Source organism: Suncus etruscus, chromosome 2 (genome assembly GCF_024139225.1).
Source record: "Suncus etruscus isolate mSunEtr1 chromosome 2, mSunEtr1.pri.cur, whole genome shotgun sequence".
NCBI classification, from domain to species: Eukaryota; Metazoa; Chordata; class Mammalia; order Eulipotyphla; family Soricidae; genus Suncus; species Suncus etruscus.
The window spans coordinates 108,877,023-108,904,066 of record NC_064849.1 but is presented as its reverse complement, the minus strand read 5'-3'; the positions used below and the strand labels follow the sequence as shown (position 1 = coordinate 108,904,066).

The 27,044-nt window shown below is 37.2% G+C and overlaps 1 protein-coding gene across 1 annotated transcript in view; it reads left to right on the top strand.

The window, feature by feature from the left end:
- Positions 1-27,044, top strand: part of EMB (embigin) — a 51,988-nt gene that overhangs the window by 9,997 nt on the left and 14,947 nt on the right. Inside the window, exons 2-4 of the mRNA XM_049768370.1 lie at positions 9,898-9,987; positions 20,022-20,205; positions 20,442-20,530. Coding sequence (XP_049624327.1) covers positions 9,898-9,987; positions 20,022-20,205; positions 20,442-20,530 — 363 coding nt within the window. The remainder of the gene's footprint in view (positions 1-9,897; positions 9,988-20,021; positions 20,206-20,441; positions 20,531-27,044) is intronic.

Below are 27,044 nucleotides of genomic sequence, written 5' to 3'. Positions count from 1 at the left end.
TCTCAATAAAGTGAAATTCCAAGTACCCTGATAGTGAGAGAATTTGTATTAGGATACAAAATTCTGCCTCACTAGTTTGAATTTCTTGGTCACTCAGATTTATATTTTCAGAGTATTTGAGCCATCTCTGACAAACCTCCTGCTAGTTTCCTTCAGTGCAGCAGATTCTGCCTTTTGTCAGTTATTCTACTAAAAGCAAGAAGATTTTACAGTATCACTTTTTAAAATTACTTTTTGGGGGGCCAGAAATATTATCTTGGACAGGGGTCAGTGGATAAAGTGCTTGCTTACCTTGTGTGTGGTCAACTCTAGTACAATCGTCAGCATTGAATATGGTACTCTTAGCACAGCCAGGAGTAATCTCTAATCACAGAGTCAGGCATAAATTCATAGCACAGCCAAGTATGACCCCAAAACAAAGTAAGTAAATAAGTAAGCTTTTTTAAAAATCTATCTTGGCTAATTAAAAGACTCACTTGAACTACTAGCCATTGCTCATAGAACTGCCCTGTTTTTCACTTTCCGTCTCTGAATCGTAGATGTCATCTCCTAAAGAAGCATTTCCCAAAACAAATAAAACAAAACAAAACAGCACAACCCAACATGAAAGTTCTACATGTTATATACTTAGGGCTCATTTACTGCAATCTTGAGAGCATGATCAGGATGTATGCCCAAGGGGAATTGGAAATGAGGCTGCAAATGGAAGGTCATAGGTAGATTCGGATTGTATTTGTGTTATAAGTCTGGAAACCAGAATTGATCACAGCAGAGAGAATATTCTGTCATACTACCCAAACATTCTCACTCTCTGTTGTTAAATTCCCCTTTTCTCCTCTTCCTCTTTGCTGAGGAAGTGGTTATGATGAGCAGGGGCGACACCCACACATGGTTGTGGTTTCTCAGCACCAGTCACACATTTGCTGTTAATGCTTTTTGGAGTTTTCTTTGTTGTTTTGTTTTTGTTTCAGAGCCACCCCTAAGCAGGTTCGGGGGACCATACAGGATGCCAGGGATCAAACCTGGACCTGTTGTGTACAAGAAAAATGCCCTATCTCTGTGTTATCTCTTCGGCCCCGAAAGGGAATTAATTATGCACCTTGAGTGGTGCTGCTTCAAACACATATACTGCCCGTAATATTGGCCAGCACTTGTATACCTGGCCACAATGGTCGTGCGAGCTTTGAATTTCATGATTGTCCAGGGCTCACACACTTTAGCGGTGATGCTTATACACACTTAGCTGTGCTGTGCTAGAGATTCTAAATTGAGGAGCACAGATAGCAGGATTACTGGTCACAAAACAGGGTGCAAACTAGCAACCACAGACTTGCCAAGCAGGTACTTTGGTGACTGATTCGCTCCAATCCCACCAAACATCCCTGCTATCAAAATATACTTTTTCTTCTTCCTCCTCGATCTTGTTTCTCTGTGTGATCCAGAGCAGTTCTTAAGTAAAAACCCTCCATACAGGTCCTGATGATGAGTGGTAGGAAAATACCTGCAGCCTGGAAGCTTACCTCTCTGGCACTGTCCCATCTTTGTTTCACCTGAGAGTTTCTCAGAGATAAAGTTTAGCTTCATGTTCTGTTCACAAGCCAATTTATGCCAAAATGCAAGTATTGCCAGTAATACCCTGAGGGTACTTTTATGAAATTTCTGTTACTTAGTCATTTTCTTTGGTCCAGAATCAATATTGTTAAGATCATTGAAGCCCTCTAGAAATCAAGTTTATTCAGTTTCATATTTTTAATCTGCATCAATCCAGTGTGATGTGCTTTATTCACTTATTGAATAAAATTAGGGTATACATGCCAGCATTTACAGCCATATCATTGCTTTATGTTAACCGTGTGAATAATGACAATGATAATAATAATCTGTGGTATCAGATTATAACAAAAGGCATATGGACTTGTTTCAAAGTGTGGTGTAAATTTCTAAAAAGAGCTTTTAGTAAAGGAGCACATATAGCGATTTTTTTCTTTTGCAGCTTCACAGGGAAGATGATGAAGTAGAAAAGCTATTTTCTTTTCATTAATACCTTTTATAAATAAATGGCATCTAGCTTAGTTGTCTTGAGATATTTTTCCTTTAATGCAACCTTTAAGTGAACTTTGCACAAGAATAGAAAACATTTTATTTTTCCATTAGGGAAAAATATTAATAGGCTTTTTGGAGCTCACTCTTGGAGCTCACTCTTTGCCTTTCTCTCCCTCCCCTTTGCCTCTTCTTTTCTTTTTTATCCCCTTCACCATCTCAGTGTTCTTGTGTGTGTGTGTGTGTGTGTGTGTGTGTGTGTGTGTTTGAAAGGGAGACATATAATTTGTGAATAGAAATGTGTGTAGAGGAAATTTTTTTTTTTGGTTTTTGGGTCACACCGGCGGTGCTCAGGGGTTACTCCTGGCTGTGTGCTCAGAAATAGCTCCTGGCAGGCACAGGGGACCATATGGGACACCGGGATTCGAACCAACCACCTTTGGTCCTGGATCGGCTGCTTGCAAGGCAAACACCGCTGTGCTATCTCTCCGGGCCCAGGAAATATTTTCTTTTCCTGTTTCCCCTGTAGAAACAGCGCATGTTCTCAGATAATTTCTGTCATAGAGTAGCATGATTTATGCCAGGGGTCCTCAAACTTTTTAAACAGGGGGCCAGTTCACTGTCCCTCAGACCATTGGAGGGTCTGACTATAGTAAAAACAAAACTTATGAACGAATTCTTATGCACACTGCATATATCTTACTTTGCAATGAAGAAACAAAACAGATACAAATACAATATGTGGCCCGCGGGCCATAGTTTGAGGACCACTGATTATGCATTTAGTTCATTGAGTGATGGACCCAGAGCTATAGCACAGCAGTAGGGTGTTTGCCTTGCACACAACTGACTGACCCAGGATAAACCTCGGTTCCTTCCCGGCATCCCATATGCTCCCCAAGTCAGGGGCGATTTCTTAGTGCATAGTCAGGAGTAACCCCTGAGTGTCACTGGTTGTGTCCCAAAAATAAAAAAAAATTATTGAATGATTATTATTATTATTTTTTTTCTCTTTTTTTTTATTTAAACACCTTGATTACATACATGATTGTGTTTGGGTTTCAGTCATAAAAGGAACACCACCATCACCAGTGCAACATTCCCATCACCCAAGTCCCAAATCTCCCTCCTCCCCACCCAACCCCCGCCTGTACCCTAAACAGGCTCTACATTTCCCTCATACATTCTCAATATTAGGACAGTTCAAAATGTAGTTATTTCTCTAACTAAACTCATCACTCTTTGTGGTGAGCTTCCTGAGGTGAGCTGGAACTTCCAGCTCTTTTCTCTTTTGTGTCTGAAAATTATTATTACAAGGGTGTCTTTCATTTTTCTTAAAACCCATAGATGAGTGAGACCATTCTGCGTTTTTCTCTCTCTCTCTGACTTATTTCACTCAGCATAATAGCTTCCATGTACATCCATGTATAGGAAAATTTCATGACTTCATCTCTCCTGACAGCTGCATAATATTCCATTGTGTATATGTACCACAGTTTCTTTAGCCATTCGTCTGTTGAAGGGCATCTTGGTTGTTTCCAGAGTCTTGCTATGGTAAATAGAGCTGCAATGAATATAGGTGTAAGGAAGGGGTTTTTGTATTGTATTTTTGTGTTCCTAGGGTATATTCCTAGGAGTGGTATAGCTGGATCGTATGGGAGCTCGATTTCCAGTTTTTGGAGGAATCTCCATATCGCTTTCCATAAAGGTTGAACTAGACAGCATTCCCACCAGCAGTGGATAAGAGTTCCTTTCTCTCCACATCCCCGCCAACACTGTTTATTCTCATTCTTTGTGATGTGTGCCATTCTCTGGGGTGTGAGGTGGTATCTCATCGTTGTTTTGATTTGCATCTCCCTGATGATTAGTGATGTGGAACATTTTTTCATGTGTCTTTTGGCCATGCGTATTTCTTCTTTGTCAAAGTGTCTGTTCATTTCTTCTCCCCATTTTTTGATGGGGTTAGATGTTTTTTTCTTGTAAAGTTCTGTCAGTGCCTTGTATATTTTGGAGATTAGCCCCTTATCTGATGGGTATTGGGTGAATAGTTTCTCCCACTCAGTGGGTGGCTCTTGTATCCTGGGCACTATTTCCTTTGAGGTGCAGAAGCTTCTCAGCTTAATATATTCCCATCTGTTAATCTCTGCTTTCACTTGCTTGGAGAGTGCAGTTTCCTCCTTGAAGATGCCTGTAATGTCCTGTAGTGTTTTGCCTATGTGCTGTTCTATATATCTTATGGTTTTGGGGCTGATATCGAGGTCTTTAATCCATTTGGATTTTACCTTTGTACATGATGTTAGCTGGGGGTCTAAGTTTAATTTTTTGCAAGTGGCTATTCAATTGTGCCAACACCACTTGTTGAAGAGGCTTTCCCTGCTCCATTTAGGATTTCCTGCTCCTTTATCAAAAATTAGATGGTTGTATGTCTGGGGAACATTTTCTGAGTATTCAAGCCTATTCCACTGATCTGAGGACCTATCCTTATTCCAATACCATGCTGTTTTGATAACTGTTGCTTTGTAGTACAGTTTAAAGTTGGGAAAAGTAATTCCTCCCATATTCTTTTTCCCAATGATTGCTTTAGCTATTCGAGGGTGTTTATTGTTCCAAATGAATTTCAAGAGTGTCTGATCCACTTCTTTGAAGAATGTCATGGGTATCTTTAGAGGGATGGCATTAAATCTGTATAATGCCTTGGGGAGTATTGACATTTTGATGATGTTAATCCTGCCAATCCATGAGCAGGGTATGTGTTTCCATTTCCATGTGTCCTCTCTTATTTCTTGGAGCAGAGTTTTATAGTTTTCTTTGTATAGGTCCTTCACATATTTAGTCAAGTTGATTCCAAGATATTTGAGTTTGTGTGGTACTATTGTGAATGGGGTTGTTTTCTTAATGTCCATTTCATCCTTATTACTATTGGTACATAGAAAGGCCATTGATTTTTGTGTGTTAATTTTGTAGCCTGCCACCTTGCTATATGAGTCTATTGTTTCTAGAAGCTTTTTGATAGAGTCTTTAGGGTTTTCTAAGTAGAGTATCATGTCATCTGCAAACAGTGAGAGCTTGACTTCTTCCTTTCCTATCTGGATTCCCTTGATATCCTTTTCTTGCCTAATCGCTATAGCAAGTACTTCCAGTGCTATGTTGAATAGGAGTGGTGAGAGAGGACAGCCTTGTCTTGTGCCAGAATTTAGAGGGAAGGCTTTCAGTTTTTCTCCATTGAGGATAATATTTGCCACTGGCTTGTGGTAGATGGCCTTCACTATATTGAGAAAGGTTCCCTCCATTCCCATCTTGCTGAGAGTTTTGATCAAGAATGGGTGTTGGACCTTATCAAATGCTTTCTCTGCATCTATTGATATGATCATGTGGTTTTTATTTTTCTTGTTATTGATGTTGTGTATTATGTTGATAGATTTACGGATGTTAAACCAGCCTTGCATTCCTGGGATGAAACCTACTTGATCGTAGTGGATGATCTTCTTAACGAGGCATTGAATCCTATTTGCCAGGATTTTGTTGAGGATCTTTGCATCTGCATTCATCAGTGATATTGGTCTGTAATTTTCTTTTTTGGTAGCGTCTCTGTCTGGTTTAGGTATCAAGGTGATGTTGGCTTCATAAAAGCTATTTGGAAGTGTTTCTGTTTGTTCAATTTCATGAAAGAGTCTTGCCAAGATTGGCAGTAGTTCCTCTTGGAAAGTTTGATAGAATTCATTAGTGAATCCATCTGGACCTGGGCTTTTGTTTTTCGGCAGACATTTGATTACTGTTTTAATTTCATCAATGGTGATGGGGGTGTTTAGATATGCTACATCCTCTTCGTTCAAGCGTGGAAGATTATAAGAGTCCAAGAATTTATCCATTTCTTCCAGGTTCTCATTTTTAGTGGCGTAGAGTTTTTCAAAGTAGTTTCTGATTACCCTTTGAATCTCTGTCATATCAGTAGTGATCTCTCCTTTTTCATTCCTGATACGAGTTATCAAGTTTTTCTCTCTCTCTTTCTTTGTTAGGTTTGCCAGTGGTCTATCAATCTTGTTTATTTTTTCAAAGAACCAACTTCTGCTTTCGTTGATCTTTCGGATTGTTTTTTGAGTTTCCACTTCGTTGATTTCTGCTCTCAACTTTGTTATTTCCTTCTGTCTTCCTATTCTTGGGTCCTTTTGTTGAGCATTTTCTAGTTCTATTAGCTGTGTCATTAAGCTACTCAGGTAAGCTCCTTCTTCCTTCCTGATGTGTGCTTGCAAAGCTATAAATTTTCCTCTCAGTACTGCTTTTGCTGTGTCCCATAAGTTCTGAGAGTTTGTGTCTTCATTGTCATTTGTTTCCAGGAACCTTTTTATTTCCTCCTTGATTTCATCTCGGACCCACTGGTTATTGAGCATGAGGCTGTTTAACTTCCAGGTGTTAAAGTGTTTCTTCTGAGTCCCTTTGGAGTTCACAAATAATTTCAGAGCCTTGTGGTCAGCGAAGGTAGTCTGCAAAATTTCTATCCTCTTGATCTTATGGAGGTATGTTTTATGTGCCAGCATGTAGTCTATCCTGGAGAATGTCCCATGTACATTGGAGAAGAATGTGTATCCAGGTTTCTGGGGATGGAGTGTCCTATATATATCCACTAGGCCTCTTTCTTCCATTTCTCTCCTCAGGTCTAGTATATTCTTGTTGGGTTTCAGTCTGGTTGACCTGTCCAGTGTTGACAAAGCCGTGTTAAGGTCCCCCACAATTATTGTGTTGTTGTTGATATTATTTTTCAGATTTGTCAACAGTTGTATTAAATATTTTGCTGGCCCCTCATTCGGTGCATATATGTTTAGGAGAGTGAATTCTTCCTGCTCTACGTACCCCTTGATTAATATAAAATGTCCGTCTTTGTCCCTTACAACCTTCCTGAGTATAAAGTTTGCATTATCTGATATTAGTATGGCCACTCCAACTTTTTTATGGGTGTTGTTTGCTTGGATAACTTTTCTCCAGCCTTTTATTTTGAGTCTATGTTTGTTCTGACTATTCAGGTGCGTTTCTTGTAGGCAGCAGAAGGTTGGATTGAGTTTTTTGATCCATTTAGCCACTCTGTGTTTCTTAACTGGTGCATTTAGTCCATTGACGTTGAGAGAAAGAATTGTCCTGGGATTTAACGCCATCTTTATTTCAAAATTTGGTGTGTCTTTTGGGTAGTCTTGTCTTAGATTAGGTCTTTCAGTTTTTCTCTTAAGACTGGTTTTGTGTCTGTGAAGTTTCTGAGCTGTTTTTTGTCTGTGAAACCATGTATTCTTCCATCAAACCGGAAAGTGAGTTTTGCTGGGTATAGTATTCTGGGTGAAGCATTCATTTCATTCAGTCTTGTCACAATATCCCACCACTGCTTTCTGGCATTGAGCGTTTCTGGTGACAGGTCTGCTGTAAATCTCAGGGAAGCTTGCTTGAACATGATTTCCCCTTTTGATCTTGCTGTTTTCAGAATTCTGTCTCTATCTGTGGGATTTGTCATTGTGACTAGGATGTGTCTTGGGGTGGTTTTTCTGGGGTCTCTTTTGGTTGGTACTCTTCGGGCATGCAGGATTTGATCACATATATTCTTTAGCTCTGGAAGTTTCTCTTTAATGATGTTCTTGACCATTGATTCTTCCTGGAAATTTTCTTCCTGGGTCTCTGGGACTCCAATGATTCTTAAGTTGTTTCTGTTGATCTTATCATAGACTTCTATTTTCGTCTGTTCCCATTCTTTGACTAATTTTTCCATTGTCTGCTCATTTGCTTTAAGTTTTTTGTCCAATCTCTCCTGCTGTATGGAATTGTTATGTATCTCATCTTCCACAGCACCAAGTCTATTCTCAGCTTCTGATACCCTGTCCCAGAGCTTATCCATTTTGTCATTCACTTCGTTTACTGACTTTTTCAGTCCTGTTAGTTGACATGTTATTTCAGTTTGGAGTTTTGTCATTTCTGCCTTCATATTTTCTTGGTTCTTATTAGTGTTCTGTTCAACTCGATCCATGGTTTCTTGGAGTCTGTTGAGCACCTTCCATATTGCTAGTCTAAAGTCCTTATCTGAGAGGTTGATTAGTTGTTCAGTCATTATCTGGTCCTCAGAATTGTCATCTTCATTCTCTATGTCTGATGCTGGCCTGCGTTGTTTCCCCATTGTCACACTTGTATTGTGGGTTTTTCTACGTGTTGTGGTGGTATTCATTGTCTATATGATGTAGGCAGCACACTCCTCTGGCTCCTCCCTTTCTGGATGGGCTGACTTGCCTCTAAGGGAGGGGAGTCCTCCGTGGATGAAGCCTCACACTGGGTCAAATCTTAGGCCCGAGCATGCAACAGAGAAGACAGTCCAGAGAGAAATGTTTGCTTCTGTGATATAGCGCCGTTCTTAGTGTGATTTTTCCTTCTTGTTGCAATGGAGTTCTTTCCTTAGAAAGAGTGCACGGCGTAGCGAAGCGGAGCGGCCGTGCTCCTCTGAGCCTCTTTTTGCCCCACTCGCAAGAGTTTCACGCAAGAGGACAGTAGACAGACATAGACAGGTCACACTCACAGTCTTTCACAGCTGAGCCCCACTGGGCCGGTGTACTTTCGCGGATTTTCCCCGCCTGGTGTCACACACAGGGAGCCAGCTTTTGCAAAGCTTAGCCGGTTTTTATGCTCTGAAGTCCCTCCCTGAAAATGGCGTCTGGGCGAGCGAGGTTTCTGGAGGCTCTTTTTGCCCCACTCGCAAGAGTTTCACGCAAGAGGACAGTAGACAGACATAGACAGGTCACACTCACAGTCTTTCACCGAATGATTATTATTTTATGGGAAAATGCATCCCAGCTTCAAAGGTACATTAGAATTAACAAAATATTTGAAGTTTTCCTTCGTAAGAGGTAAATTATGCCAGGTAGATTTTTTTTTTATTAGGCAATATTGTAAAGGTTATGTATTAAGCCTAAGCAGCAGAAGTAATCACTAGCTTTGGTATTATTTTTCTTATACCTAAGAATAGGAAAGTATTGGAAGTAATTTCTGGGCAAAGCATTTAAAAGTTGAAGCCAAACAAACAAACAAACAAACAAAAAACCCAGGTTTTGTTTAAGTAGAATGAAATGTTGAAAGAATGCAGTCATGTTTACAATAACCTCCCCCTCTTCTCAGGTTGTTGGAGGTGGGCTTTTTGTGGAAGGAAAGATTGGATGCCCTCCTGTGAGAGAGAAAGCAGGGTCAGTTGCTGAGTTGATTCCTCAGCAAAACAGTTTTGAGGAGAGTGGGAGAGGTAGAAGTGTAAACCTTGCTTTCATGAGCATTTTCAAAAAAGGTGATAAAGGAAAACTGAAGGTCAGTTTGGTAGAAGACATGGCCAGCTGTCACTGGAATGGACTATCGAATTGGATTTTGGCTTGAAAATAAATGTCACAAATCCTCACTGTATCTCTTTTATCTTTTCTGCCCTCTGGTGCCAAATATTCTCTATTTTGTTCTTTATATCCTTTTGTATGGTCTGTTTGTCCCTTTTTGTTCTCTTCTTTCCTCCCCCTTTCTGTCACTTTTATTTAATTCTTCACTGTCTGCACTTAAAGGAAAAATACCTTTTACAAAAAACCCCACAAATTGTAAGCTAAGAAAATGTAACTATTTGATATAAATTAGTAAGTTTTTAGTTAAAAAAAATTAGGGAAAAGATGGAAAATTTGGTCACATTATCATCACTGAATTTCTCAATCTTTATAGAATATATGATCTAATTAATCAATTCTTCCTGAAAACATTACTTTCATTAATAGTATAAAATAGAGTTTCAACCATTACAAACTAGTTTTCAGATTGTCATTTAATCTTTCTACTCATGTGTGATTACATATTCTTTATTTCTTCCAGCTTCAACTTTTACAAGTCTTCAAATCCGAGATGAAATGATGGCAAAATATTCCAACTTTTCCTTGGAGAGTCATAACATATCCCTGACTGGTAAATATACCATATTTCACATAATAGCACACCCAGATGACTTTGCATTTTCACTTATGTCACTGCTTTGTGCCTCCTACGGTATTAACCCAAGCCTATTAGTGTTTCTTAATGTGTGGTGGGAAGATAATGAATGAGGATATGTGTTCTCTGCAGGGAAAGGCTGCTAGTCCAGAAGGAGAGGGCGAAGACTCTTAGTAGAGAGACACCAGGCAAGAAGGGAGGGTTTGATTTAATTTGAAGATCCTCATATTTTCCTGACTTCTTTCTAGTACATCTATACAAAGTGTGCTGTATTGAAAGGAGAATTTATGTGCCCATTGGAGACATATAGATAGAGAAATTAAAGAGAATAACAAGGAGTGAACGAAATGCTATGTAACAATTAAAAAGAAATATATAATAGAATTCAGCGGTTTCCTGGTCCACAGTTTTAGATTTTATTACTTTGAAAAGTAATCCAAAAATTTTTTAGTTGTAAGAGTAGGTATTGTTGCCTGTTTCAATAACATAGAATGGATAATGGTATCGTAAAATATTCTAAGCCTGTCTATAAGTGAAGCACCACATTTATTTATATATGCAGTTTCTAACTGTCCACAAGCCAAGAACAGTGGGCCTGTTCTGTATAGTAAAATAAAAGGGCTGTCTCCCCCTTTTCCCGCCCCACCCGAAGCCTGAGATTCCTGCCCTGTTTTGCCATTGTGCAACTCTTGTTTGTTTCCAAATGCTTGGAGTCCAACATTGGAAGTTTATTCATGTTTAAGTCTATTATAACTCTCCAATGTTATACCTGTTATTTCACTTTTTGGATGTTAAAGTTGGTTTTCAGTGTTTGGCTGAAACATTTGATAGTGATTTGTTTAAAGTCTTAAATTTGCTGAGCCTTTGAGCAGCCAACCAGTAGATTGGCAGCAGTTCTTAGCTCACTTTCCAAGCACAGCTAGTGCTCAGTGAAACAGGGGCAGGTGCCCTGAGCAAGAGAAGGAGGCACATTTTTGTAGTTTATGCCAGACTGGTTATTTACTTATGGAACCTGCTTGGTTCACTTCCTGTTCACTCTTTTATTCTGATATTGCTATTAAAACTAGTACTCCTGTTGTTATAAAGAGACTGAGTGTTCCCAGATGCTGATTACTTCCCCTCCCTCTGCCTCAGCCTTGACTTGTTCTTTTTCTCAGCCCCTGAGTTTTGGCATATCTGAACAAGCTCTGCACGCAACACCATAGTCTACTCTTGCCATCTGTTTCCACTCATTAGTTTACCTGATTTCCTCTTAAAAAAAAAAAAAAAGATCCCTGCTACCCTGTTTACTTGTCCCCATGAAAGAAAAATGCCTTTTTTTATTCTTTGATTCTGAGGTACTTGTGGATCCACTGTAATAGATATTTAAAGTGTCTCTTTAACACTGATTTGATGAGAGAAAATATTTGACTTTCACTCACGAAGTTAAAGCTCCTTAGAATCACAGTATTTTGATGTCGGTGATTGTTTTGGTGGCATCTCATCAAAAAGTTTAGTATTAGGAAAAGCCTTTCCTGAAATAGAGACTTTACATTGGAAATATTTATGTTAAACACCATAGACTTAGTTACAGCTGTCACAGTACAAATTTTTAATCTGATTTAGTTATGACATGCTTGTTTTGAATTGCTCTTATTACTTTTTATGTTAGTACTTCTTTTTTTGTTTTGTTTTGTTTTGGGGTCATACCAGGTGGTGCTCAGGGTACACTCCTGGTTCTGCACTCAAAAATCACTCCTGGCAGGCTCAGGGGACCATATAGGATGCTGGGTACTGAACTCTGGTCAAACCCTGGTCTACCACATGCAAAGCAAACCCTCTATCTGCTGTGCTATTGTTACGGTCCCTGCTATTACTTCTTATTTTACCTTTCTTTCCAGATATTGGGAGATGGATGAATGGATTGAAACATAATTTAATAGTTGTAGATTTGGGAAGAGATAACATCCTTTGTTCATCAGCTTTTAGCAAAACCTTAGTTATTTGAGATAGGACACCTTGGGTCATATGCCTAGGAGAAAGATATGTGACCTTTGATAGTTTACTGGTCTTGCATTTTTTTAAATCTTGTAATTGACCTTAATGGGACATGATCCTAAATATGTGCTATGTATATTTTTTAAATATGTTTTAATTTAATCCAACAGCAATATATGTAGTGAGCCTACATATTATTTTATATATATGTAGTGATCCTGTTAATTAAACTTCCAATCTGCATATTGTGTTGAGATGCTCAAAGAGATAAAGTAAACACCCAGTACCTGTGCTTACGTTTGTCAGGGGTGCCAGGGACCTTGATAGCAACCATTTTATTAGGCGATAGTTCTTAAGATTCAAATTAATCTTTAGTTTCAATTATACCTATTGTAAGGAAACATTAATTTTAGGACTATGGAAAGTTTAAAAAACAAGACTAAGTTTTTTTAATTGCTTTCCCAAATAAGTTTGTTTTAGAAATGTCTAAAGAAATGCCTCTTAATATATTTGTTAAAGTATAATTGACTTGACTGGAAATAAAGGAATTCTTTAACTGTCTGATATCACTGGAATTTTAATTTATATGGATTTATTTTGGCTGCCACCCCAGCCACTGCTCAAGCACCATTCCCTGAGGTTTGTGAGGATCAAGTAGTACCTAAGGATCAAGTTGCTGGGTTGCATAAAATTGATCTATTTTTGTTATGTTTTTTTTTGTTTTGGGGGGCAGGTCAATGCCAATGGCATTCTGGCGTTAATCCTGGCTCTGTACAAATCACTCCTGGACCATATGGGAGAGTAGGGACTAAATGAGATGCCAGGAATTGAATTCAGGCTGGCCACAAGGAAGGCAAATGCCCTACCTGCTGTGCTATCACTCTGGCTCCTACAATTTATCTTTTGATCATGGATTCTTTTCATTTCTATCTACTTAGCTTCCAAATGTCAATATGTAGAAGTCACTGATTTTATTTTATTTTTATGTTTTTGGTTTTGGGGCCATACCAGGAAGTGCTTAGATCTTAGAAGATCCTGGATCTATGCTCAAAGAACACTCCTGACAAGAGGTACTGAGGATCAAACTCTGGTCAGCCGGGTACAAGGCATATGCACTGCCCTACCCATTGTAGGTCTGGCTCTGATTGACTGATTTTATTATAGCAACCAGCATTCTTTTTTGTCGCTTTTTCTTTTTCTTTCCTAGTCATGCTGTAGTGTTTATTGTATAAATTTAAGTTTTCTCAAAATATACATACCTATTTGGAGGCTGCACATCTAGCAGTGTTCAGGGTTTACTGCTATCTCAGTACTCAGAGATAAATCCTAGCAGGACTCGGGGGGATGATATGGGATGCCAGGATCGAACCTGGGTTGGTGTGTGCAATGCAAATGCACTGCCAGCTGTACCATTACCCTGGTCCCAGATATACTTTTTAAATTAGATATTAAGAGATATTATAAAATTAACCATTATGGAAATAAGAGAGTATTTAGGCAGATGAAAATGACTGAGTGCTTTTAAGGAACAATAATTTAGAAAAAAGCAGATAAAAATGCTTGTGACCTTAGAAATGCAGATCTGGGCCTGAGGGATAGCACAGCGGTAGGATGTTTGTCTTGCATGCTGCCAACTGGGACAGAGGCAGGTTAGATCCCTAGCATCCCATATAGTCTCTGAGCCTGCCAGGAATGACTCCTAAACGCAGAGCCAGGTGTAAACCCTGAATGCAGCCGCTATGTGTGGCCCAAAAAGAAAAAAAAGAGGAAAGTAAAACAGAAAAAAAAAGAAATATAGATTTGCTGGATAGATTTGCAGCACTCCAAAAGAGCAGAAATGTATTTGTCCCACTGGAGGGAGTTCTAGGAAGTTAAATTATTTCCCATAGAGTTTAGCATACATGTTAGTTTTCTGGCTAAACATAAAACACTTTCATGCTAGAACAAATAATGCATTTTTATTGTGTATATTTATTACTGTGCTCAGTGGTACTCTGGAGCAACTCCCCAAGTGTCTGCTCATTACAGAACCATACTCCTGCTGCACAGTATGTGCTCCAACCCACTGAATTATCTTCTTTCTCAGTCTCTGAACAGTTTTGATGCTTTTGGTTTCTATAGGGAAAGGGAAACAAACTTCAGAAGTAGCTGAAAACCATTGTAAGAAATGGTTAGATAACATTTAGTACTCGGAGGATGGCCTGCCACAAAGAAATGTCACCTTTCCATTTTAATTATGTAAATGAAGTATTTTAGTTGACTATGTGAATGTTTAAATATGCTGGCCATACTATTCATCTATTAGTCATGTCATATTGCTACCATTAGTAGTTTTTCTCTCTTATTAATATTTTCATTATTTAAAAAATATCTTGGTTCAATAATTTGGGAATGAGGATTAGGATAATTATACTGTCCTGAAAATGTCATTTCATGTCTTGAGACTTGGTTTATATTATTGAGTGTGGGAATCAGACTCAACTACACCTAAGTTTGAGGCTCTGTCATCTTACTTGGGTTATTAGGACAAACTCTCTAAGCAGCAGCTTTCTCATTGTGAAGTAGGACTGATTAGTGATGTTTGCACGTATTGCTATAATACTGAGCCAAGACCTGATTATTAGCCAGCTAGAATGTGTGATATTCAGCTCAGACCTGGAGAAATATCTCTAATGTCTAAAACTTGTTTCTGTAATCAGTATTTTAGTGATGTTTGCACAAGGTGGATATGTTTCCTAAAGATTTCATGTAGTTCAATCCCTTTAATCTCTGTGATTTAAGATTTCCACATAGTCATCAGTAGATCAACCAGCCAGCCTTTAAGAATTCTACACTATCAGAATAAAGACATTTTTCCAAATAGTAATTGTTAAAAGCAGAAATTAAAAAATATTTTACACACCCCAACCAATATGGGCGGCATCATGCTTGTTTATTTCACTTGTAACTGAAAATATATATTTTCTCTTTGGGGACCACATATGATGGTGCTCATGGATCACTCCTAGTGGGTTTGGAGAGGAATGTGTGTACTAGGGGTCAAAACCTGGCTGGCCTTCTGCAAGGCAAGTACCCTGCATGTTGTACTATCTCTCAGGTCTTTTTTTTTCTTTTCTTTTCTGAATCTTTAAGGCTTTTGAACAAATTTGCAGTTCCTTCATTATTCTTTTTTTTTTGTTTTGTTTTGTTTTTTTTTTTGTTTTGTTTTGTTTTGTTTTTTTGGGCCACACCCGGCAGTGCTCAGGGGTTACTCCTGGCTGTCTGCTCAGAAATAGCTCCTGGCAGGCACGGGGGACCATATGGGACACCGGTATTCGAACCAACCACCTTTGGTCCTGGATCGGTTGCTTGCAAGGCAAACACCGCTGTGCTATCTCTCCGGGCCCTCCTTCATTATTCTTAATGTTGAGTGATATTCCATTTGTGTACTTATCTACATATGTGTGTGTATCTATCTATACATATGTTTTATTATGTGTACATATATATTTATTTATATATATTTGTGTTCTTCATCCACTAATGGATGTGTGTTGTGTTTTTATGTCTTGGCTATTAGGGTATATAAAATGGGCAAATGCATAGAATAAAGAATAGAATGATAGTATTCAGATAGTATTCAGAAACTGGTGAAATGGAGAGATGAGGGAGGTGTTTACAAGTATTTCATTTTTTATTTTAGTTTTTTTTAAAAAAAAGTTATAGAGGCCTATTTTACCACACTTTGCCTATTGATAATGATATTATATTTAACACTTAAAAATCTGTGGAGGAAGGCCTTTAGTAAATCAGGTTAAATATCTAAGTTTTACTCTACAAGCAGATTCTGATGTTACAAAAAATACAAAAAATACAGGAAGAGAAAACAGAGCAAGAAAAACCATAACAAGAGAATGTAGGTCATTCAGTCCTTCTGCAATGGTGAAGACAATGAAGGTAGAAGTGAGGAAGGTTTTCTGTTAAGCAGTTAAATGTCTTAACTGGGTCTGAAATTAAAATTGATAAAGATTACAGGAGTAGAATAATTTTTTTTGTTCATAAAAGGTTTGTGAGAAACAGTCTTCATAGGAAATGAAGATCTAAAGAATATATATATTTGTTTATTATATATATATTTATATATAATATATAATATAATATATATAATATATATAATAATATAATATATAATATAATATATATTATATATATATATTTGTTTTTGGGCCACATCCGGTGGTCAGGGTTCACTCCTGGCTCTGCTCCTGGCAAGCTTGGGGGACCATATGGGATGCTGGGGATTCAATCTGTTCATCCCAGGGTTGGCTGCATGCAAGGCACCTTACAGCTATGCTATAGCTCTGGCCCTGTGAAGAAACAATTTTAAACCTGAGAATTTTATGCTAGGTTTGATGAGTGTACAGACATAGTAGGATATAACAGCATCTGAATTACAGGAAATAAAGCATTTTTAGGACTTTACTAGGTTTCTTTCCTCTTTGGACTTAAAAGCGCCCCTTTGATCAAGTGTAGTAGAGAGAACTACATCAAAAAACTTCTGATTTTTTTTTGGAGGGGGGGGGCAAGGGAAAGGAGAGGAAAAGTCATAGTAACCTTCCTAATTCTGTAATTTCTTCACACTCTTTCAACTTCAAGCAATCAAGTGAGTGAAATACTACATACAGTTTGGGGTCCTTGTTCCTGAGTCATATCAAAGACCTAGAGTAATGAGTATTGGAGAAAACTGGTAAGATTTCATATTTAGAGACTGAATCAGCTTAATTATGTCTATGATTTGGTGCATCTCTGTGGGAAAGAAGGCAAATACACTTTCTTTTTCTGTATTGTATTTGAAGTACTTATGTGATAGCCAGGTTGTGGACACAGAGAACTAAGAGTATGAGAATCAGGAAGGAAGTCTTCAAAGAGTGAAGAGCTTTGCAAATAAAGCCTTTTTGAAAGTAGAATTGAGGGCCTGGTGAAATGTATATATTTGTATGCTATTTTTTTTTCTTTTTTTTTTTAGTTTTTGGGTCACACCCGGCAGTGCTCAGGGGTTACTCCTGGCTGTCTGCTCAGAAATAGCTCCTGGCAGGCACGGGGGGACCATATGGGACACCAGGATTCGAACCAACCACCTTTGTCCTGTATCGGCTGCTTGCAAGGCAAACGCCGCTGTGCTATCTCTCCGGGCCCATGTATGCTATTTTTTAAAAAAATAAAACTACATATAACATGTTGATAATAGTTATATAACAATTTCCTGCCTTTATAAATTTTAAAATGATTGCTATTTTAAATTTAGTTAATATTCATCAGTAAGACTTAAGATTAAGGTACCCCAGAGATAAAGAGAAGTGAGAAAATTTTGAATAGAAAAGAAGTTCTAATATTTATATCATATATATATATAGTGACATTTTCTCCAATGATTAGTATCCAGTATTGTTTCTGACTTGTAGTAGATGAAAAAAATAAATGCACTGATGTGTAAAATCCTTCAGTCATACCAATTAAGTACTCCCTGCTAACTCCCAACCTCCTTCAATTAAAGCTTGTTAAAATCTTCCTGTACCTAGGACTGTTTTTTTTTTTTTTCCCATTTGTTTGTTTTTAGAGAATAAAATCCAATTCAGCAATTTGGAGATTACAAAAGCCTTTATTTCAAGCATGTGCACACAAAGCACTTCATAAAGCTATACTTTACTGTTTGCAAACAGTGCACCTGGCCACTGCCTAAGGAAGCATTTTTGTAGACTTTTTAAAATAAAATTAAAAATGTTATCCTTTTTATTTTAAGCCGTATTTTGGGCTCCTTATTCCATTTTAGGTGATATCAAGCCATTGAGCACATGTTGTGAAATGTGTTTATTACTTACTTATTTTGTTTTTGGGGTTCACCTGGTTATGCTCAGCACTTCGGGCTCTGTACTCAAATCACTCCTGGAAGAACTTGGGGCAACAATTCAGGTTCTGGGATTTGAACATGGGTCAGTCAGTCATGTACAAGGCAACTTTCTTACCAACTATACTATCTCTCCTGCCCCAGTAAATTTGTCTTTATAATGCCATCAAAATAAGCTTTCCTTTTTCTCATTTTTGTCACTTTCTTGTTTATCTTTAATTTTTGTGTGTATTTAAACAAGTTATTTAACCTTTTATTTCTATAGTTGTAATCCAGTATATTAAACTTTACTTATTTAATACTTTTGGTTGGGTACACACCCAGAAATGTGGAATAAACCCAAGGTTTACTCCTGGCTCTGTGGTCAGAGACAACCCTGGTGTGCTTAGGGGAACTATATGGGGTGCCTGAGATTGAACCTGGGTTTGCTGCATGCAAGGTAAATGCCCTACCCACTGTACCACGTTTCTAAAAATGAATTTTTTAAGTATCTTAACATTTTTTTATTTCTCTATATTGTCTTACTATTTTTAAACAAATCAGAGTATTCATTTAGGATTTCCTTATAATCCAGTTATATTTATTTATTTTTGTTTTGGGGGCCACATCTGGTGGCACTGGGAGGTTACTCCTGGCTCTGCCCTATGAAATTGCTCCTGACTCGGGGTACCATATGGGATGTTGGTGATCAAACCCAGGTCTGTCCTGGGTCAGCTGAGTACAAGGCAAATGCCCTACCATTGTGCTATTACTCTGGACCCTATAATCCTATTATTTTTTATGAAATGTTGTTTAATGTGTTTTCTAATCATCCTATTTCCTGGAAACTATTCATTTGACCTACATACTTAGTTTCAGACAATATTCCCTATCCTTTTCTTTAATTTTTTTCTGGAATAGATAAGATAGGTAGTGGGAGGGGAGATGGAGAGATAACAGCGGTAAGGTGTTTGCCTTGCACATGGCCAACACTGATAGACCCTGGTTCAATTCCTGGCATCCCATATGGTCCCCCAAGCCTCCTGAGCACCACTGGGTGTGGCCCCCAAACAAACAAAAAAATAAACAACTAACCAACCAACTAACAAAAAAAAAATAGGTAGTGGATGTTCTTCCTTGAAAGATGCACGAATCTGGGGCTAAAAGATAATACAACAGAAAAGGAAAATTATCTTGAATGAGGCTGACCGGGTTTTAATCCCTAGCCCATGATTCACCAAGGCCACCAGGAGTGATTCCTGTATGTAGAGCCTGAAATAACCTCTGAGTACTCCTAGGAGTGGCTCAAAAACAAATAAAAAGCACAGATCTATTCTTTGAGATGGTTGGAGAAGTTGATGTTAAATGGCCAAATCCATGGGTCACTGCAGTTGTAACTTAAGTTGTAATACTTATAAAACTTTATTTTAATTATTTGTTGGGATGTTAGAAATAGAATATTTTTCCACCCTACCTGTCTGGTTAGCAGTGATAAAATAGGTAAGAAAACATTGCTGTGCATCTTGGTATTTTTCCTTTACTGCTGTCCAAAAGTTTTAACGTTGATTCTAAATATCCTTTCATAAAGGATGTAAAAATGCACACATATATGTATATGATATGCATTGTACACATACACATTTGTATATATATTTTCTTTATACTTATATGATGTTTTAAATTCTGTAAATCCATTCTAACAATATTTTTATTGAAACTACTTGTACTACTATACTTTTATTCAATTGCTACCATATGTTAAGCAGGATGTAATCTGAGAAAGAGCAATGGTATATAATACGCAATGTTCTTGTAATAACTGTTGTCAAAATAATTAAAGTTAAAACAGTGACTCTGTACTCTCCTTACCATGTCTTTGTTGTTTTAAGGTTTAATTTTCTATTAGCATAAAACACCTCAGTATAGGTTTATTTTATTGCATCTTTATATTTTAAAAGATTAAAATAAGAACCTTAATATTTTATCGAGGTTAATTTTTTTTCTTCAATTGTATCTATGGAAGAGAATAATAAAAGGAGCTAAGTCATGCTAACAAAAGAATTCTACATTAAGAAATTATCAATAGAGCTATATAGGCTATTGATTTAAACTTGTACATATTGTATTTGTAGTGTCATCAATTTTAACTTCCACATCCTTTTTTTTATAGAAAATTCAAATGTGCCAATAGAAAAAAATATCACTTTAGAAAGACCGTCTAATGTAGAACTTACATGCCAATTTACAACATCTGGTAATCTGAAATCAGTAAATGTGACTTGGAAAAAAGGTGATGAAATACTTAAGAACAATATCATCAATGTGACAGAAAGCACCTTGTACACCCAATACATGTAAGTATATAACATTTTGTCATGCCTGGCTGGGTTCAATCAGGATAAATTAATATTTTTGTTGATTGGGCATTCTTTGCTTTAATTTCCTTTACTTTTTTGTTAAATTTCAAATTTGTACATTTGCAAAGTAGCTCCTTTTTAAATGATTTGATCAATGGATAAGTTTTTTCATTTTCATGGAAAACATTTTTTCTTGATCACTAAACCCTAATTATGATTTAAATTATCTTTAGGTTCACCATCTTTAATAGTAAACAAATGGGAAGCTATTCTTGTTTCTTTGAAGAGAAAAAGGAGCAGAAAGGCACATTTAACTTCAAAGGTCAGTAACAATAATCTGTGGAGCTTTGACTTCAGATTTCTCTTCTTAGAAATCTAAATCCTCTGGTTTAGTAAATGTTAGTTTTATAACAGCAAACATCCTGATTCCCATTGAATCGTAGTTCTGGTTGGCTCAAGAGCATGTTAGAAGGATCCTATCACCTCGGTCATTACCCCATAAGGTCCCCAAAACAATAGAAACAGCAAACCAAAGATAAACCTTTCTTTTTCTCTCTTCTAAGTAACACTCTTTCCTAGAAATATCTACTACCAATTTTACTGTATAGCTTTCACAGGTTTTATGGCATTTTTCTAACATTGTTTATGTACTGTGACTTCAATATTGTTGATGATGGTTTCATGCATCATTCAACATAACATATGCCACCAGACTGCCCATTTGCATCCACCAAAGCTCCATAAAGCCCTTCCCCACGCCCTCCCTAATTCCCAAGCTCAGTTCTGTAGACCAACTCTGCAGTTGCAAAAATATCAGGGTAGAGTAATTATGTGAGGATCATTTAAAATGTTTTGAATATTACTTAAAAATCGGGTTTGTTGATTGTACATTACAAAGTGGCATTTATGCCTACCATATTATCAAAATTTACATATTAATATAATGCATTTTAATTTGAAATTACTATGTTGATTGGAAGTGGTCATTCTTATCTTTAATGTGAGCACTAACAAATTTTTAATTTTTAGTAAATTGGCAGATTGAGTGGCATGCATTCTTAGAAAAGACCTACTTTCACATTAAGGCTGGTGCTACCTATTAGTACAAGTCTTCAACTTGAAATTTTCTGCTTTAGAAATACAAGCAGCGCTATTTATATTTTAATCTTTTAATAGTTTTCTTAGAGGAGTTTAATTTAGCATATTTTAATGCCCATTCAGCAGTAATGTATCTTTTAAGCCTGTACTATATCTTCAGTCTATTTATAAAATTAGTAAATTAGGCCCTTCAGGATCTTTTTTAAAATAACACTTCTCTGATATTCATCTAAGTTGACTAATGCCTGAAGAAATAATTTCATTTGAGTACCATATAAACACATCTTCAGAGTAGTTCACATTGTAATTATTATTTAATTAGATCTCTATGCCTTAAGAATGGTGCATATTCTTACAAATGCTTCTTTATGCTTTTATTCTACATGGGCTCCTTATCTTTTCTTCTAAGAAGAATCATCTATTCTTATCAGCACTGTTAGTACAAATAAAATCTTGTTTTATCTTTTTTTTTCTGTGGGAGAGGGGAAGATCCTCAATCAATGATCAGGAAACCTTATACTTGGGCAGCTGAGCAGGCCAGTTCAATATGAGGGTCTAAGGATGTTCTGCTCGAACTCTGAAATCCCTGAGACCACCAGTGCCACAGTTGGAGGTGCATGGGGATAGTAAATTCATACTCAGTAGTGCTCAAGAGTCCTTGAGTGGGCAGGAATTGTACCCAGGTCTTACACACATAAGGATATGCTTGTAATACCTTTGCTATATCCGTGGTACCTTTATTCTGTATTTTAAATTGAGGTCAAAATATCTGCTATTGACTGCATGTATTGACTATGGTATATGAGCCTGATTTCACAGAACAATTTAGCAAAGTCTGCTTATGCCTTTATGGGAACTGGTTGATTTATTGCTACAAGATTGTAAAAGAGCTTCAACACCACTGATCAGTGCAATGCAAAAATGCTTGCTGACTTAATATGTTTGGCTATTGATGCCAGTGCAGGGAAAGAACAAAAGTACATCCTGGAAGCTGGCACCTACTGACACGTCAGTGAGTGATGGTCTACCCTGTTTATCAAGTATTCAGAGATAGTTATTGGAAGCTTCCATTATTTATCAATGCTAACATCTCTTTGTAAAAGGAACATTTTAGGACATGGAACTTTTGAGATATTATACTGAAACATTATACAGTACCGAGGGCTAGAAAGCAATTCTTGATCCTTTTAAAGTCTGGTAGTTCGATTTGCAACCCAAAAGACCATCAGGGAGACAGGCAATAATGCAAATGCAAGGGAGTTTATTTTAACATATTGGGAAACAACATCTCTAAAGAAATGAGGACCCTAAGAATGGTTGACTCAGAAATTTTAAAGGGTTGCAAGCCTCGATTTAAGGATCCCCACCTCTGAATATCGATCTTTTTAAAATTATTGGTTCTTAATACAAGGTTGAGCCAGGATTTGTTGTAATTAAAATGTAGCATCAGACAAACAGTTACGGTGGGCTGTCTGCTCAGTGTGTGTGTGTGTGTGTGTGTGTGTGTGTGTGTGTGTGTGTGTGTGACAGGGTGATCAGGCATCTCTAAATCCAGGGTGTAGTGTCATCGGGCTACCTGGCCACTGCTGTTTGGCCTCCAATATCTGACCATGAGGCCTATACCTTAAATATCTTCATCAGGACAGTTCTAGGAACTGGCTATTCTTCTGGGCCTAGTCTTTTACTTTAAAATTGCAGCCTGTCATGAAAGCACTTAGGCTCACAGCAAAGTCAGGTTTACAGTTAATTTCTAAACCAAACTTTGGATTTTAACAGTCCAGCCATCTCTCTTCAATTTAAGTATCCAAGAATTTTAGTAGGAAAAAGTAACATAATTAAAATTTGATGAAATCTCAGCTTTGAAGCCCAGTTGAAGACCAGTTAACTGTCGATAATATGGAAAAATATTTTTTCCTAATTTGAAAACACCTAAATATATCTGAATAAAAATAGAAACAGCAGGGATGGGGGTCATAACATAGCATAGACTCTGCTAACATTGGTGAAGGGAGATTGACTCTGGTCGTGAGACTGATCCTGAAACATTGAACTTCTAAAGCCCAGTTATTAATAACTTTTAAAATCACAATTGTTTAAATAAAAAAATAAACAGGCATAGACTATTCTCATCTATGAGAAGAATTTGTCTCCAACTGTACAACTCCATAGAATATTGATTCTCATTGAACAAGTCTCAATTCCCATATTCCTAGATAGTAATTTGAATTAGCAACTTCTGGATTCTTCTAATGCCAAACTCTAATGAGTCCTACTTTTCCCCTTCTAGAGGCCATCACGGAGCATTAGAATTTTGTTTAACTAGCCTTATATTATATATAATTTCAAACATATGTAGAACCATTGTGAACTCTGAAGCAATTAAATATAATGTTCAGATCATTAAATGATTTAGACCCAACTTCCATTACCAGTCATAAGTATCAAAGGACAGAAATGTCTCCATCAGAGGCTAGTCGGAAGGAAAAAGGCAAGAAAGAAAGAATAAAAGGAAGGAGAGAAGAAAGGAAGGAAAAGGAAGAAAGGAAAGAAGAAAGGGACAAAATACATAAGGAAAGGACAAAAAGGACAGAAGTAAAGAAGGAAGCAAGAAAATAAGTTATTGGTTTCATGTTGAATTGCTCAGTTGCTGTAATTTATCTGTGACCTCTATCTTGATGTTATTTAATATTGCAGCTATAGTACTCACTCAGATATAGGTCACCCAAAACTTTCCTGGAAAACCCCTCTTGTTTAATAGATGTTCTTCCCACACTAGTGCTTCATAAAGACTTACTGAAAATAAAAAGTTATATCTTCTACCATGCTGCTCCCCCAAATCTTTCCTTTCTTCCACTTTGATTCATCTTGAAAGTATACTTCCATATTTTGACCATAATTCAGCTTATATTTTCTTGCTGACCTAATTATCAGAGATATGCATGCTGAGAATCTATTACCTATTGAGAATTGGTCATATTGAAGGTCATCAAGCTAAAACTGACAGAAATCGCGTTCTTAAAAAATGCACAACACAATTCAATACAAAGCAGTGCTTATTTTAGGATGAGCTTATCCTGCCTCCAGAAAAATGAAGATACAAGAACTGCATATGAAAAAGCAGTAACTGGACAGAAAAGAGCACAGTGGTGGGCCCAGAGAGATAGCACAGTGGTGTTTGCCTTGCAAGCAGCCAATCCAGGACCTAAGGTAGTTGGTTCAAATCCCGGTGTCCCATATGGTCCCCCATGCCTGCCAGGAGCTATTTCTGAGCAGACAGCCAAGAGTAACCCCTGAGCACCTCCGGGTGTGGCCCAAAAACAAAAACAAAAAAAAGAGCACAGTGGTGCTGGACTTGCATATAGCAAACCCCAGTTGGAATTACTGGCACCACATATGGTTGCCCAAGCACCATCAGGAGACACTAGAACCAGGAATAGCTGCTGAGTACCACCAGCAACTCCAGACCCCAAATGAAGCAGTGACAAAGATTTATATGTTGTACTTTTTGACATGTAAGTCAAAAAAAGTGTAGCTTTGCTCAACTGAGCTTTAGAAGAATTTTTATGACTTTAGGAAAGAAGCCCTATTTTAGTCAAATGAATCCCCAATTTTTATGGGGAGACAGAACTATGCCATACATAGCTGTTCTCAGGGGCTCTCTCTTGGCTTTGTTCTCAGTGTTTCGCTCAAAAAAAAAATATGCAGTGGGAGATTTAATTATAGTTGGCCCAGTGCAAGGCAATGTCTTAACCCCTGTCTTTTCACAAACTCTTACTTTGTTTAATAAGGAAAGCACACCAATTATTGGCTAATGGAAATGTAGCATGGCTGTAAAGAGGTGGTGAACTGCTGAATTTCAAATATTTTGTCAAAAGATGCAGGTGTCACTTGGCCCAGTCATTCCTATCTGCAGCAACATCTCATCTAAGTAAATGAACATACAAAACTACACCAAAGCAAACCAATATTTTAAGGGGCTCTGACTGTTTTATAACTAGACTTTGACACAAATTTTGGTAAAATCCCTGTATGGTTTGACTATACAAATGGCTTCTTTTACTGCACTAAATCTCAGGACCAGATTTAACTTGAACCAGAGCAGAGTCACTTATTACTTCACAGCCCAGCTCAGTTTCACATTTAAGACTCTAGCTTGGAGGAAACACCCTTCTGAACCAGACAAACATGCATAGCTGGAATGAAATTATCTGTAACTCCAAGTTCCCAACACATGAATAATCCAAGCCAGTCCTCCTATGTAAGGCAGGAAGACTGGAGTGTTAAATGACAGCAGAGATTTATTGGTGATAATAGGAACTTCAGGCCACAAATCACTGCCCACACTTCCTTGGACCCCATCTTCACTCAAGGAAATTTGATATACTATGAGAAATATAAAAGATTAAATATTCTATGTTTCAGACTAATTTAGGCTTTTACTTTGATTTGTTTGGGGGCCTTTAGGACTTAAATCTGGTTCTGAGCTCAATGATTAAACCTGGGTTGTCCACATGCCAGGTAATAGTCATACCCACCATAATATTGCTCTGGCCCCATGATTTTTCTATTTCAATATTTCAATTTTGCCATCTTATTTTTCAAGTACTTAAAGTACAGCTGCTATGTTACAATTAGCTTACCCTTTAGTCAGAATTTAGTAAAAATTTTATGAATTGATTATTTTTTCCATTATGATATTCCCTGAGTCTATTAATCAACTCTGAAGGGGTAGCCAGGCTCTGAGGAAGTTAAGTCAGGCTACTCAAAGTGGTTTAATGTAACAGGGAAGAGCATTTGTATGAGAAATGCCCTCAACTGTCATTTTTTAAATAAGCCACTTATAGAATAGCTACTATTTTATTTAAACATTTAACTCATGGTCTAAGTATCATTTGCACTATTATATCTTTCCATGTTTAAATAGTATTTTCTGAACAGGCCATTTCCTTTCTGATTCTAGTTTTATGTTGATATTCAAATTTATTCTGCTCCATATACCACATAGGTCTGGAAATAAGATTTTTTTAAACCTTTTAAATGTTTCATTTGTTTCATATGTTGTATAAAGGAGAAGTAATTAGGCAACCTGATTTAATTTTTTTCTGTTAAATTGTAATCCTTATACAAACATAATCGTATTCAGCTTCTTTAACCAGGAACTAAAATGTGCTGGTTAAGCCAGTAGAATTTACTTTATAGTTTCATTGAAAAGTTGTTGAGTATTTGGTGCTGGTGTATACCACTGGTGGCTCACACTTGAATGTTGCTTTAATACCAGTTACAGCAATGGTGTCAAGTTAGTTCAGTCATTAAAGGATGAGTTGATATCATTGCAATCATCTGAAAACACTGAATCTTTATTTTTCATAATTGTGTTTATTATATTTGTGTACTCTCCTCAACTCCTTTCTCAGTGAACTGGATAGTCAGTGAAAAACAAAACTTGTGACCTTTTCTAATTTCTGCATGTTTTTACACATTTCTATGATCCTAATATATATCAAGATGAGTATTTTCACTTCTTACTTTATGTCTCATTTTTTTTTGTTTCATGTGGTCATCTGCTGTCAAAAGTCATTCTTGCACATAACAGTAATATATTCTCTTACCTTGGCTAACAAAGACCATGGACATTATGGATTATAATAAACCTTATCTATGCAAAACAGAACCAGGAAGATAGTTGTCAACCAGTGCTGCAAGCTTTGTGTACCTTGGGCCCTGAGTTTGACATCATA